This window comes from Acinonyx jubatus, chromosome C1 (genome assembly GCF_027475565.1).
Source record: "Acinonyx jubatus isolate Ajub_Pintada_27869175 chromosome C1, VMU_Ajub_asm_v1.0, whole genome shotgun sequence".
NCBI classification, from domain to species: Eukaryota; Metazoa; Chordata; class Mammalia; order Carnivora; family Felidae; genus Acinonyx; species Acinonyx jubatus.
The window spans coordinates 158,650,113-158,664,543 of record NC_069381.1 but is presented as its reverse complement, the minus strand read 5'-3'; the positions used below and the strand labels follow the sequence as shown (position 1 = coordinate 158,664,543).

At 40.7% G+C, this 14,431-nt stretch overlaps 1 protein-coding gene across 5 annotated transcripts in view; it reads right to left on the bottom strand.

Moving 5' to 3' along the window:
* Positions 1 to 14,431, bottom strand: part of RAPGEF4 (Rap guanine nucleotide exchange factor 4) — a 286,855-nt gene that overhangs the window by 217,663 nt on the left and 54,761 nt on the right. For all 5 annotated transcript variants that reach the window (XR_008295437.1, XM_027055477.2, XM_027055478.2 and 2 more), the window contains one exon: positions 3,010 to 3,156. Coding sequence is in view for 4 of the 5 variants with exons in the window: in XM_027055477.2 (XP_026911278.1) it covers positions 3,010 to 3,156 (147 nt within the window). In the remaining variant the exon portion in view is untranslated. The remainder of the gene's footprint in view (positions 1 to 3,009; positions 3,157 to 14,431) is intronic.

Below are 14,431 nucleotides of genomic sequence, written 5' to 3'. Positions count from 1 at the left end.
GAATGGTAGAGGAGCACCTGGGTGGATCAGTCGGTTAAGCGTCCCACTTCAGCTCAGGTCATGATCTCAGTTTGTGAGTTTAGGTCCTGCATCGGGCTCTGTGCTGACAGCTCAGAGCCTGGAGCCTTCAGATTCTGTGTCTTCCTCTCTCTCTGCCCCTCCCCCATTCATGCGCTGTCTCTCCATCTCTCAAAAATAAATAAATGTTGAAAAAAATTTAAAAAAACGAATGGTAAAATAAACAAGTCAATCTTTTTTATTTAGAAAGTAATTTAGAATTTTACAATTTCTTAGGATTATCATGTACTATATATATATGCACAATTGTGCCCATTAATAAAGTTCTGATTAACATGGATTGGTAGACGATGGAGTTTCTTGCATTTCCATTTTAGCCTGTTAAAATGCTGATTGAGCATGTAATTTGCACTCTGAACTTAGTTATGTGAACAGGCAAATAAAATGAAGTATGCGACTAATCTCTAACTCCCTGTGAGGTTCCAGTCCCCCACCTGTAAAATAAGAAGTCAGACAAAAACTCTGTCCTTTCTTTTCAGCTCAATTAAGTCACTGGCAGGGGACATCAGAAATCTGCACTGAGGTTACACTTTAAGGGTTGGATCCACTGAGCTGCAGAATCATGTGGCAAGGTTGGGGATACCAAAGCCACCCTCAATATCAATACCCCCATTTAATAATTTTCCTTTAAGGGAAATATCTGTGGAAAATAGTACTCAAATGTACTCAACTGAAGTCTACCGACACACTCAAACTAATAACACTAATGCATCACCGATAGTAAAGCCTCCAGACATGATGAACTTCCTGATGTACTTATTATCACCTTTGAAGCTTTCTGGACAAAAATGTTTGATCTGATCTAATCAAGCTTTTAGCTCTAACTTCCTTTTATAGAAAACCCTGGAACAGGGGTACAAAAAGATACCATGAGAAAATAATCAAACAAATATTGAATTTGGGAGAAACTAACCCAGCCTTTTTAACAAGCCAATGCCATGGAAAGGATGAGAGAGACAGAGAGAGGAAAGAAGGCGGGGGGGGGGGGAGAGAACAGGAGAGAGAGAGAAGGAGTGGGGGGGAGAGAGAGAGGGACAGAGACAGAGACTCAGATACAACAATCAAATGTAAGACGTGGTTCTTTATTTGAACCTGGTTTGAAATATAACAGATATAAAGGATATGTGTTGAATATTTATTTATGGGTATTTATGGGAAAACCTGAACCGCGGACTGGATATTAGATATTAGGATGTTATCTTTAGTACTGTAAGTGAAATAATGGTATTATTGGGTATGTGGCAGGATATTCTATTTTTCTTAGGATTATGCTGAATATTTATGATAAAATGTCATAATGTCTGTCATTTACATTAAAGTGGTTCAGCAAAAAAAAAAAAAAGATGGAGCAAATATGGCTATATGTCAGCAACTGCCAAACTAAGTGGGGGTGTACGGGTGTTCACTGTATTATCCTTTCTGGTTTTCTGTATGTTTGAAAATTTTCCTAATAATAATAAGTTTTTCAAAAATGTTCACAGGTAGCTACTTCTCAGGAACTTCCTTCACAGTACTGAGGGCTCCTAATTAAAATAAAATTTTAAATATTTCCACAAACTATCCTCGATGAGCAACTTGAAAAAGTCATAACAGACAAAAGCAGTTATAATGACATACATCACAGGTGGAAATCATTTTTGTTCTTAAGCCAGTTTTCCAAATTTTCTTTTTTGGAAAAGACTTGTTCAGTTTACCTTTTAAAAATGAAAGATCCAAAAAAAAAAAAAAAAAAAAAAGGCTTATTTGCCTCAAGCTTGGTCCCTTTTAATTGACAGAAAACCTCTCCACACACACCTCATGCAAACCTACTTCAGCTTTGCCTTCCTAAAACTAGCTTTTGTCTCTGAACTTTACAGAGCAGTTGGAGCTCTTTAATATTTTCTAAGAGGAACATTTCAAACAAGCAACCCCGCAATTTATTCACTACTGCCAAGAATAAAAGTAACAGGTTTTACCACCAAGGCCTTCCAAGGCTTTGCAGGACTTTTAAGGCAAAGCATCACTCATTCACCTGCAGGTTTGCTCCCTTAATGCATCTGTCATTTGTTTGGCTCTGGAGGAAACTATTTGATTACATAAAATTCTTTTAAGATCAAGTTTAAAATCTTAGCCACACTGGGACAAGTTGCAAAGCCTGCCAGCTCGATGGGTTAACACTTGGACATACTGAGCCAAAGACAAAGATAAGGAACAACCACAGGTTAAAATCAGAAGCTTGCAGAACTGAAAAGGAATGAGCGTAAAAGATGCAAGGTTTAGCTGGCCTTTCTAAGTGCTCCATTTGCCATTACTACATATAAGATGATTTATTCCCCCTACTTCTTGCAAATGAGTGCAATACCCGAAGGGGCGCTGGTAAGCAGTGGTAAATGCAAAAGCCACCAGCACCGGTCGCATCCATCCACCGCTGTGCCACCAATGCATTCTGAAGTTGGCAAGTAACCAGACATCTTTATGTCCCTCATTTCCCATACCTTATTGCAGGGCACATCATTTTTAAAAGCATTTAAATGAAGCAGATGTTAACCCCATTCATTCCACTTTACCAGGAAACATGTCAATGATGATTTTTAAAATGCAAAAGAAAATGTCAAAGTATTTTGTTCCCTGGTTAAGAATACATCTGTGGAATAGGAAGGAGGAAATACATAAAACAGTCTATGGTCATTCAAGAAATAATTATAAGGTATGTCAAACTACAGAAAATTGAGCAAGCACTAAATTAAAAAAAAAAAAAGGCGGGGGTGGGGATGTCTTATGTCAAAATGGCTTTTTCACTCACTCATTTCAAAAACAAGTTTTGAAAATTAAATTCCATCTACCAGCTCGGAACAGAACACATTAAGGCTTGACTGTAATGCCATTATCCACGTGGCAGCTCCTTTTCTTTTCCGCAACTACGTTAATTGACAGAGAAGCCTTGGGGCTCACCTCCCATAGAGCCTTGAAGTCCTTCTGCTCGATGCGGAGCAGTTCACTGCTCTCCCTGGTAACGATGGTCGCATGGCGGGGTGTGTTGTCCAGAATGGACTCTCCAAAGGCTGTCCCAATTCCCAGGGTACAGATGGTCACTGCATCCTGAGAATCCCAAAAATCGGTCATGAGAAAACTAAACGTTTAACCGACATGGGTGAGTTGTCGTTTCTTTGAATTTAAGTTGAACTTATACACAATAAAGCACGTGATTCAACTGCACAGTTCATCAAGTTTTGACAAATATATACACCTGCGTAATCATCACCAAAATCAAGACATAGAACATCCCTATCACCCCAAAATTTCCTTCATGCCCCTTTCCAATCAAGACCCTCCCTTCAGAAGTAATCAGTATTCTGATTTCTATCACCATAAAGGAGTTTTGCTGGTTTTAAAACTTCATGTAAAAGGAGTCAGACAATATGCTCTTTTTGGTGTCTGGCTTCTTTTGCTCCACATAATGTCTCTAAGATTCATCCACATTGTCTCATGGATCAGTAATTTTTTTTCCTTTTACTGACGAGTAATTCTCCGTTGCATGGGTATGTTACAATTTGCTTACCTATTGTTCTATTTGTGAACATTTGGACTGTTCCTAGTTTAGGCAGATTATGAATAAAGCTGCTAGCAGTAACCTTCTTCAAGTCTTTTTGTGGACAGTATTATCTTTTTATATGACTACTATCTGCTTTAAGAAAAAAAGGAGGGAATCTTTTGAAAACCAACAGAGATTTTTACTGAGAAGGTTGCAGTTACAATATTTCAATAGGAAACTAGAATGGGGGTACTTGTATGTCAGCCTGTCTTGAAGAGATGAGGAAACTGAGGGTCAGGGTAGTTGATTAACACGGCCCTAGTTCACACAAATAATAAGTAAGGCAGTCAGATTCTAACCACGGTTATCTGACTATAGATTCCAAGCCTTTTGTATCATGCTGCCTCCTGCAGCCACAATAGAGTAGAAACAGCATCAGATGAAGTGCAGCGTGGCCGGTTTATAAACTGCTGTGAATCAGCGATTTAAAAGTTTCTTAAGGTATACTAAAAAAGTAATTTCCAATCTGCATGCAACATTGGTGATAATATTTGCATTTAATACTAACTAGTTTCAAATAATGCAATAGCCACTCAAAGCCACCTGGACATTAATTTTGCAGGGCATTATCAACTAACGGAGATACACAAGGGTAATCCTCTGAGTTAGAAAACAGTTTTCCTTTCATGCATTTAAGACACGATAATAAGCAAACGTTATTAAGATCAAGTTAGTGACTCTGTAATCACATTACTAAGACAAATGCCCATAAGAATCCAGTTCCTTGAACCATAGCAAATTGCTTCTGCCCAGATATTACCATATAAAATTGTGTTTAGGAAAATAAAATCAATAATATCTCAGAAAAGAATGAAAGATTGGGGGGAAATGTATGAATAGTTTCCTAATAAATTTTCTAGAGAGGCAGTTGCAGACAAATTCAGTCAGAAAAATATCCCCAGAACCGAAATATCAATATTCAGCGAGTTAGGTATCTCTGAGTAATTTTCAAACTCTAGTAAAAGGACAAGAGGGATTATGATGAATCACAGACTTCCATAAATTCTCTAGAATATCAGGTTCCCTTGAGAATCCTACTGGCCTACTTTATCATCTGCACCCTTTGGAAAGGCTTCTTTTGCCTAATTTGTACCTTCAGTGTAAAATTCTATTTTAAAGCTTGACAGGTATGGAACCATTAATATTACTCCTGCCACTGTTCACGTAGCTTAAATATCTAAGGTTATCCACAAAGTATAATGCAAAGGAACTATGACGATCTGTTATTTGTGAGCTAGTTGTAGATTTTTATGGATTATAAACAGTCTTCTCCTCTCTCACCTCCTATCCCTGGCTATGTAGTTTGTCACCAAGAGGTATACAAAGAAAGACGTAGGCTGTGAAAGTCACATGAGCCTGGCTTCTCGCTAGTGAACAGCTCTCGTGATGGACAAAGGATTGAAGGTATTCTCGGCTCTCCCCTGGAGAGTTTAACAATTACCCGTGCATTATACATCTCACCACATTAGTCCTGTTAGTGCTGCCAGTGCCCTGCCGGGTGCCAAGTGTCAAGACACATGTCTTGACCTCACGTGTCAAGACCTCTGCAAGGAGGCGCACCCAGCCTCGGCCCTTTGATCATCTTGGCCCATTTCCAGTGTCCCTCACTCTCCCACCAGAACTGAACATGGAACCCATCCTTCCCACATTTCCTCCTTCATATGTGGTCTTCTTAAGTTTATTTTATTTTATTTCTTTTTTAATATATGAAATTTATTGTCAAACTGGTTTCCATACAACACCCAGTGCTCATCCCAACAGGTGCCCTCCTCAATACCCACCACCCACCCTCCCCCCTCCCACCCCCCATAAGCCCTCAGTTTGTTCTCAGTTTTTAAGAGTCTCTTATGCTTTGGCTCTCTCCCACTCTAACCTCTTTTTTTTTTCTCCTTCCCCTCCCCCACAGGTTCTTGTTAAGTTTCTCAGGATCCACATAAGAGTGAAAACATATGGTATCTTTCTCTGTATGGCTTATTTCACTTAGCATCACACTTTCCAGTTCCATCCACGTTGCTACAAAAGGCCAGATTTCATTCTTTCTCATTGCCACGTAGCACCCCATTGTGTATATAAACCACAATTTCTTTATCCATTCATCAGTTGATGGACATTTAGGCTCTTTCCACAGTTTGGCTATTGTTGAGAGTGCTGCTATAAACACTGGGGTACAAGTGCCCCTATGCATCAGCACTCCTGTATCCCTTGGGTAAATTCCTAGAAATGCTATTGCTGGGTCATAGGGTAGGTCTATTTTTAACTTTTTGAGGAACCTCCACACTGTTTTCCAGAGTGGCTGTACCAGTTTGCATTACCACCAACAGTGCAAGAGGGTTCCCGTTTCTCCACATCCTCTCCAACATCTATAGTCTCCTGATTTGTTCCTTTTGGCCACTCTGACTGGCATGAGGTGATATCTGAGTGTGGTTTTGATTTGTATTTCCCTGATGAGGAGCGATGTTGAGCATCTTTTCATGTGCCTGTTGGCCATCTGGATGTCTTCTTTTGGTCTTAAGTTTAAAGACAGGGAGTCACAAACACAAGGCAGGATCTTAAAGTTAGGAGTAGAAAACCTCGCCTGGAAGGAGAATTACTTCTAAGTTCAAACGTAGCTTTCAGCAGACTCACTATTTTTAGGACAAATGTACCTAGAAATCTGAATGGGTTTGGGAAGTATGGGTTGGGCACTGGGAAGAGGCAGGTCCTGAGAAAAACATTTTCACTCTAAAGATTAATTACTATCTTTATAGTCCATGAATGTTATTTTCTGAATCTCAGATAGGGCCTTGCAATGTGCTTAGAAGAGAATTATCAAAAGAGAAATTTGCAATCTAATGTTCTCTCATTTAACAGAGCCAAGATAGGTTGCTGAATATGTACACTGAAACGTTGAATGAATGTAAGTCAATGAGGTGGGAGCCCTCTGACTTTGGTCCACACTAACATCTAACCAGATCCCTATGGTCAGAATTCCAACCTTGAACCCCTGCAGATAGGCTGAATGCATGCCTTTGGCTGGGGCTGTAAGTATCCATTTCTGAATGTAATATTACTATTTCTTTAAAGTTTACACATACTCTAGGGGCGCCTGGGTGGCTCGGCTCAGTTGGTTAAGCATCCAACTTCGGCTCAGGTCATGATCTCAAGGTTCATGGGTGAGAGCCCCGCGTCGGGCTCTGTACTGACAGCTTGGAGCCTGGAGTCTACTTCGGATTCTGTGTCTCCTTCTCTCTTTGCCCCTCCCCGTCTCAAAAATAAATTTAAATTTTTTAAATAAAAAAGTTTACACATACTCTAAAGATCTGCTCATGTCTCCATACATGTTCAATAGAGACTATTCAGATTATTTTATTTTCTCCTCATTCTCAGATTAATGTGCAGAAAGAAAATATTTATAGTGACACAGAGACTGAAGACACTGGTCAGCACCTGCTCAGGGAATATAAAATATTAACAGAAGCAAAGAAATGTTCTATTTTGATAAGATGGCAATTTACTTTAAGGATTTCCAAATATGAAATGTAGATTTAAAACTCTGAGTGTCTTCAACATAGGAAGGTAGATTGAGCAGATGCTACTGGAGTCCTGCTGGACTCCTCCCTACTCTTCACCTCACCCCACCCCCAAAGTCATTGTAGCTTTCGGGACAGTTGCAATACACACGTGTGGCTTCCTCTCTCAGGCATCTGCATTGCTCCACCTGAGGGCAGAGTGCTGGGCACTCGATGCCTGCAAGAGGCAACCTCCACCAAAGAGGCATGAGAGGAGGAAGATAAATACCCGAGCTTCCTAACTCTACACAGTTCGTGGAGGATTGCCTGGAAGAGTGAGTCCAGTTGAAATCTTAACACACTTTTATTGGCTTTCCCTCCTTCCATGTCTCACTTTTCCACTTCCTTACAAGGCTTCCTGGGGTCATCTTCAAAAATAACCACTTACAGCTCAATCTTAGGCTCTAGGTGGAATTCCAGGGAAACCCAAAACAAGCAAGTAGGTTAGCCAAACATGGCTGTGAGTCCTATGTTACACTGAGACCTCTGGGGAGGCACAGGGCTGAACCGGCATTCCCAAAGGGACTTCTGTAAAAGGGGCAGAGACCAGCTTATCACTTACTGCTTTGCAGCAGACACACAGTAAGTGCAAGATCCCCTGGATGACACAGGGAAAGACTTCCTCGTGTTATTAGTAAAGCATATTGGGTCTTTATTAGAATTGATGCCAATTCTACTATATAAGTAGGGGTCATGGGCGCTCAAAAAAGGAGTGACCTGTGGCATGTCACTGACATGTCATCTGGTTTCTTCCTCCAATCTCATGCAACTCTCTTTCACCTATCAGTCAACATGGTCACTCCTTCTCTTATCCTCTAAAACACTTAATAACCAACTTATCCTTAATGGTACACATTCTACAGTGCATCAGCATGTACATAGATCTCCACGTGTGTGAGTGCACTAAGCCAGTATCTGACTGTGATGCCTTATTTATTCCTCACAACAGTTAAATGAGATAATGCATTTAAACTGCTTCACACAGAGCCTGACTGAAAAGAAATATTTAATAAATTGTGGGTATTCTTACTGATGGCAGTATTAGAACAATTCTGCAACATCATGGCTATTTCACAGGCTGAGGAAAATCAGTCCCAGAGATGTTCAGGAATTTGTCCAGGAGCATGGCTAGTGAGTAGGAGTTCAGACGAGAACTAGTAAGTCTAATCACCTCTGAATATACCTCTGCAATGATCATATGAGATGTTAAGTACCACTTGCCAAGGCTCAGTAGAAAAATCAATTAAAGTAATAATTAAATCCACACAGGTTTTTTCCTTCAGTCAGTCAATCTGTATTTTTATTTACATACATTTATCTATATATATTAAGTCCCAATCTCCAGGAAAATAGAAAACAGCACTGCTCCCTCTCTAACCCTCCTTTCATTACTGGGGTCCACTTGGCCCTCATTGAGAGGATCAAATCCATCCCAGACTAGGGCACCAACCTCTTAACTCATTAGGAGAAATGTAAGCAATCATTAGTTATTCCTACTCTGATCCTGTGCCCCAGTTGCTAACAACGGAGTTCCTACCTCAGTGGGAGAACGGAGTTACTGCCTTTGTTCTGTGTCTCTGCCTTAATAACCTATCTGGTATCTTAATTCTTTTCAAAATGGCCGTCTAGTTCTGACAGCCCTCACCAGCATCCTTGCCATACACACATGTATGGCAACATCCTTCTCCAACATCCTTCTGTGGCCAGGCCTGTTCGTCAGCCCACCTGGCTGCCCACTTCCATCACTGGGCCCACTTCCTGACTCCCTGCTCATCACCAAGTTATAGACCATCATGTTACCATTAGTTAGACCTACCCCATCCTGCGCTCTACTAACCTGGGGGCCGCGCTGCTCCAGTGTTCAGTCACGTTCCATGTCCTGCCCGGCATACCTGAACATGCCCTCTAGACAGCTCCTACCTCCACCATAGACGGCCTCCAGTTTTCAGGCTCACCTCCTCTGCCCAGCTAAGCACCAACTGAAGTCGTGAACATTATCTTGGCACAGTATGTATTTCAGTGGCATAGGCAGGGTCTGGTTATCTCCATTCATAAACGTTCGTGTTAAGTAGGTTAACAAACACGTCAGTAAAGTCACCCTGATGGAAGGCAGGGAGTATTAGGCAAAGGACACGCATGTGGCGGCACCGAGAGTCAGAACACTCCAAGCTCAGCAGGAAACTTCCCTGAAGTGTAGTGACAAAAGTACAGCCCTCGTAGACCTAGATTCAAAACTGTTCTCTGCCAATTATCATGGTCTTGCAGCTTTGGGTAAAATGATCCCAGGAAGCTTAATATCCTCATTTGTGAAATGGGCACAAGCAGGATTAAATATAAATAAAACAACACACAGAGTCAAGGATGGTTCCTAGCACATAGTAGGTGCTCCATAAATAATGGAAAATAGTATTTCTGACTTTGTCATGTTTATATACACATTTAGGTTAACCATATTACTAAAAAGCAAATTACATTTTTCTATTATTGAAAGAACAGAGAACCTCTACATTCATTTTGTGTTAATCTTCAATGAACGATGGTTTTTCAACACTTAAATTCTAAGTTTCTCTGTCTCCCAGTCTGGATGTCAAGTGGTTTGAATGATCTGCAAAACACTTCAGCTCTCTGGGGGAGCTTGCATTCAAAGGAACCCTTCTGATGAATCCTGCTGAAAATCAAAGAATCCTTTTGTGCTGCTACTAATCACCCCTTAATTTATCTGCTTTGTACATCTGAATTATGATATGCTAGGTTTTCTTAAAGCAGGTGTTCTCATATGAAGCATTTTATTTGTTTGTTACGCTATAAACAAAGCTACACTATGAAAATAGGAACGGTGTTAAGAAAGCCAATGGCTGTGTATCACTGATATCAGAGGTAATAAACACGTGCTTTGCAAATGTCTATACGCATCCACAGAAATCCAACTTACACAAGTTACAGCCTGATGAAATTTAAAATAACTAGCAATCAACAAACAGACATAAGAATTCTCTCTGATCAGTACATCAAGATTTTTTTTCCTTAAACTGTCCTTTAACTTCAAGGGGTATCAGATTTTTTTAGTAAGTATATCTAAATCACTCTGTATTAATAGCTCAAGAAAAGTTAACTGTCTCATGGCATATTTATTGTTTTGGATACATGTTGGGTTAACATCAGCGAACAAATTGGTCCTTTAAGTGCACAGACCCTGAAATGTAAATTCTTACAAAGCAAATATTTTGACAATATTTTTATTTTAGGACTATGGCCAATACTTGCCATTAAGTTTGGTAGTGCCTGGGTCTATTTCATGAGCTTGAATTTAGTATTGGAATTTACTGAATGCTGCAAGTCTTTTTAAAAAATAAAAATTTGTCAAGACATTAAATTGTAAGTGCTGTCTGAAGAGTTTATTGCCAAGCACAAAGGCAAAATACTTCCAAGTCAAATGTGTTTTTTTCCTAACAGACAGCAAAGACAGATTTGTTACTTTTACAGCGCTTCCCTGGAATCACAGTGTTAGACACAGCTTAACGAGATCAGGCAAGCTGGCTGCAGGAAGTTTCGATGAGAAGGGACTAGCATTAGCATTCCAATAACTGAATCAGGGAGGCCAGCTTCATTTCAGCAGAAAGCCAATCTGTCCTGCACCGTGGCTCAGTCCTGCATCCACCCAAACAAAGAATTACATGGCAACAAAACTAAACACAGTGTGTAGAAGCCTCGCGCAGGATGCTAAATAAACTCCGGATGGGTTCCTAACAAATAACATGACCTGAACAGGCAAGTAATAAGAGATCATAAACCACCACTATGGACTTGGCTCCTTTCACGTTTCATGGGCTCATTAAATGTGTTCAGAAAATGTTCCCTGATGATAGCAATGTTCTCTGTCTGAAAATAATGGGGTGAAACGAGAGTGAATGAGAGAATCAGACAGGCTAAGACAGAAAGACAGAGAATGATAGAGAGAGCCACATGAGAGAGAAACAAGTCTGTCCTTCAAATTTCATGAACAAAAATTCAACGCTTAAAAACATCTTTGCTGTAGAGACAAAAAGAGGGCAAATAAAAGCACATTTTTGGGGGAAGTACCAGTGAGAGATCGTTTTTCCAAAATTGGACTAAAAACTGCCAGAGAATGTTACAGAAACAGATGAGAGGGTGAATAAAGTGCAAGTGCCAACAGCAGCCAGGGTTCTCTGATCCCAGAGAATGGCTGAATAACATCGGTGAACGGCTTGCCTAGAATCTAATACCGAGTACATTTCCTGCTTTCTCTATGCTAGCACTGCCCTCTTGTGATAAAATGAGAGCATTGCAGGCATTGCAACAGGCTGCACTCCACTCTAGGCAACAAACCTTTCCTTCTGGAATTAGTAAGAAAAAAGTACCAGAACCCCTGCTCTATGCCAAGCTTCCCACGAAGTGGTCTGTATACATTGACTCATTTAAGGTAGAAATCCCCAACTTATAGGTAATCTAACTTGCCTAAGGTCACACAACAATGAAGTAGCAGAGAGAGGATTTCAAAAGAGGTCTGATTATAACCACTGTGTGTTGCATTAGGTAAAAATACTTTAAATAAGCATCTGTTATACAGATGTAGAAGTTTTAATGAATTGATACACCATCTTACTCTCTATTTTGCAGCATGAACTTCTAGTCACTTAGCAGTCAGAAGAAATTCTTCTTTCATGCGACAGGAAAAATATACTTTTTTGGTGCAAAGATTAACTTTTAAACCTTATATATTTCTAGGGTTTAAATATTTACCATGCCAAAAAGGCCCTTCACTTATAAAATCTGCAGAGAAACACAGGACCTTGTCTCTCTCTCTCTCTCCCCATCGCGTGCGTACGCGCTTTCTGAAACACACACACACGGAGTTGAGTATGGCTGCCTATTTATCGTTTTTGCGTGTATTACTTATTATGTATAATTTATTCCAATATGCACTTTTCACTCTAAATCCATTCAAGTATTAATAAGAAAAGAGTACACTGATAGCATTTTCATTCTAGTGGGAACATAAACTCTCTAACTTTCAGGCCGTGTAGTTAAATAGGCACTCAAGACAGGCAAGTTCTTGAGCACAAGAGTTCCACTGTGGATGTCCGAGGGCGTTTGTGTCCTGGTTAGGCTTAGGTAAGAGACTGAGGGTGGGGACAGGTATTGGCGGGAATGGGAAAGATTAATCCTTGATAGGATCTGTGCTGCCAAGTAGAAATCTTTGTGAACATGTGAGCCAGCTGGGACACAGTGGGTTGGTGGCGTGGTCTGTGGGCAGGTTCCCTTGCTGAGCACTCTGAGTTTCAAGGGGTAACACAAAGAATGCTCAAGGCAGGCAAAGTGCCTAGAAAGCTGGTAGGTGCGCCTTTGACAATTACATATGGACATGGGGTACAAGTGTTTTGGAAGTAAGCTTTGTTTATGGAGTAGTAGAAGCAATATAATGCATAGGAAGATATTTCCAAGGATAGCTGTCTCTACAAGTTCATCAAAATAACAGAACAGAATAGTCTATGTATTTCTCAGAATTCATAGAACAAACACAGTTTCAAGTCCATAGCAAAAGAAATGAAAGCAATGGAAGTACGGAAGCGGAACAGTGTTGGCTTGGGGCTCTTCCCAGAAAGGCCTGTGTCAGAGGGAGAGAAGTTGGTTCCAACCAACACTCAGCAGGATTGTGCACCAGTGTCTGATGTGCTCTGAGTTGGGAGCAGACCCACAGGATGAGAAAGAGTCTGCCTGCTAAGTCATGCCTCCCCAGCTGGCAGACTTGTGGTTTTGAAACTGACCAGGTGGACCAACTCCAAGCAAAACTAGGAGGTAAGCCATCCTTGTTCCCCACAGTCCAATGGCTCTTTGTCTCTATCCCCTCCTCCCAGCAAAGGGCTTGAAGCTTACATTACCACTGAGTGGAGTGGTTTTAATACTTTTCCAAAATGTGGAATCAACAGCTTTCTTCAGAATCTTGGGCACCAGTGACCCAAGGGGGCAAAGAAGGATCTATACATTACCACCACCCATGGACACTGGTAGGCACTTGGGAGCAAGTACCCTTTGAAGACCCCTTACAGACATCCACACAAATGGCCACACATGCTGGCCAAAGGTAAGGATGATAAGAGCAGAGTACTGGATTGAGTAAGGAAGTCATGGGGATTTCCAGCTCTATGGGTCACCACTGTATCATCTTGAACAGACCACTCATTCACATGGGACTTAAGTAAGTTACAACACAGTTGGGTCTGCTTACTAGGGCAGCTCAAACAAAACAATGGAAGTGAAATGGTTTCTAAATGATGAGAGTTACTATAACTATGCTCGTAGGATACCACTAATGGGAGATAAGTGTGACCCTCAACCTGGAGTCCAAAGAATTCAAAAAGAACCTGCAAAACCAATCATACAGAAGGCAAGAAGCTGTGCTTTTTTAATCCAGTGAGCAAAAAAGTATAAGGGAATGATGAAAAGGCAGAAAAAGTAGTATTATATTAAAACAGGCAGAAAGGTAATATAAATTTCTGAGCCAAATAAAATATTTATGCCATTTGTATTCTTCAAATTTATGTATAGTTATCTCTTCCTATCACCATATAAAAGGGTGATTTTGTTCAGAAAAAAAATTCCATCAGATCAATAATGCCTAATAAATATATGACATAGAAACACTGTATCAGAATCTGTGAAGGGCTTTCTTTCTTATGTGCCCTTATTTCAATTACTGGCATCACCATCCACCTCTTTAACCAAGTCCAGATCCCCACTTTCTCTCAGCCCCCATACATCCTATCAACCCAAACTCGAACCCTATCACCTCCACCTTGGACATAGTACCTCAATCTCCCTCCCCTATCACCCATACTTATCTACCCCACCCTCTAGCCTAGAAACCTTTTGAAGGGATGGACCATGCTCATTTAACTGATCTAAAAGGTGGTGGAAGGAGGAACCCACATCCAGGGGCAGCCCAGCAGAGTGTGAGAAGTGGTTCTTCCCTGATATTATGTCTCAGGTGGAGAAAACATCTGCAAGGTGGCTTGGAGATGAGAGGTGTGGAGCTCTGAGCTGGAATCAGCGGGTGGTTGCCTGAGCTGCAGGGGAAAAGCTTCTCCCCACATTCATTATTACTTCTGCTTGGCACCTATACAGCCATAATGGTCAAGAACTTCAGCCTCAGAATCTCAAAGAACTGGCTCTGATACCTAATGGATGAGTGACCTTGGAAGAGTTATTTAGCGTC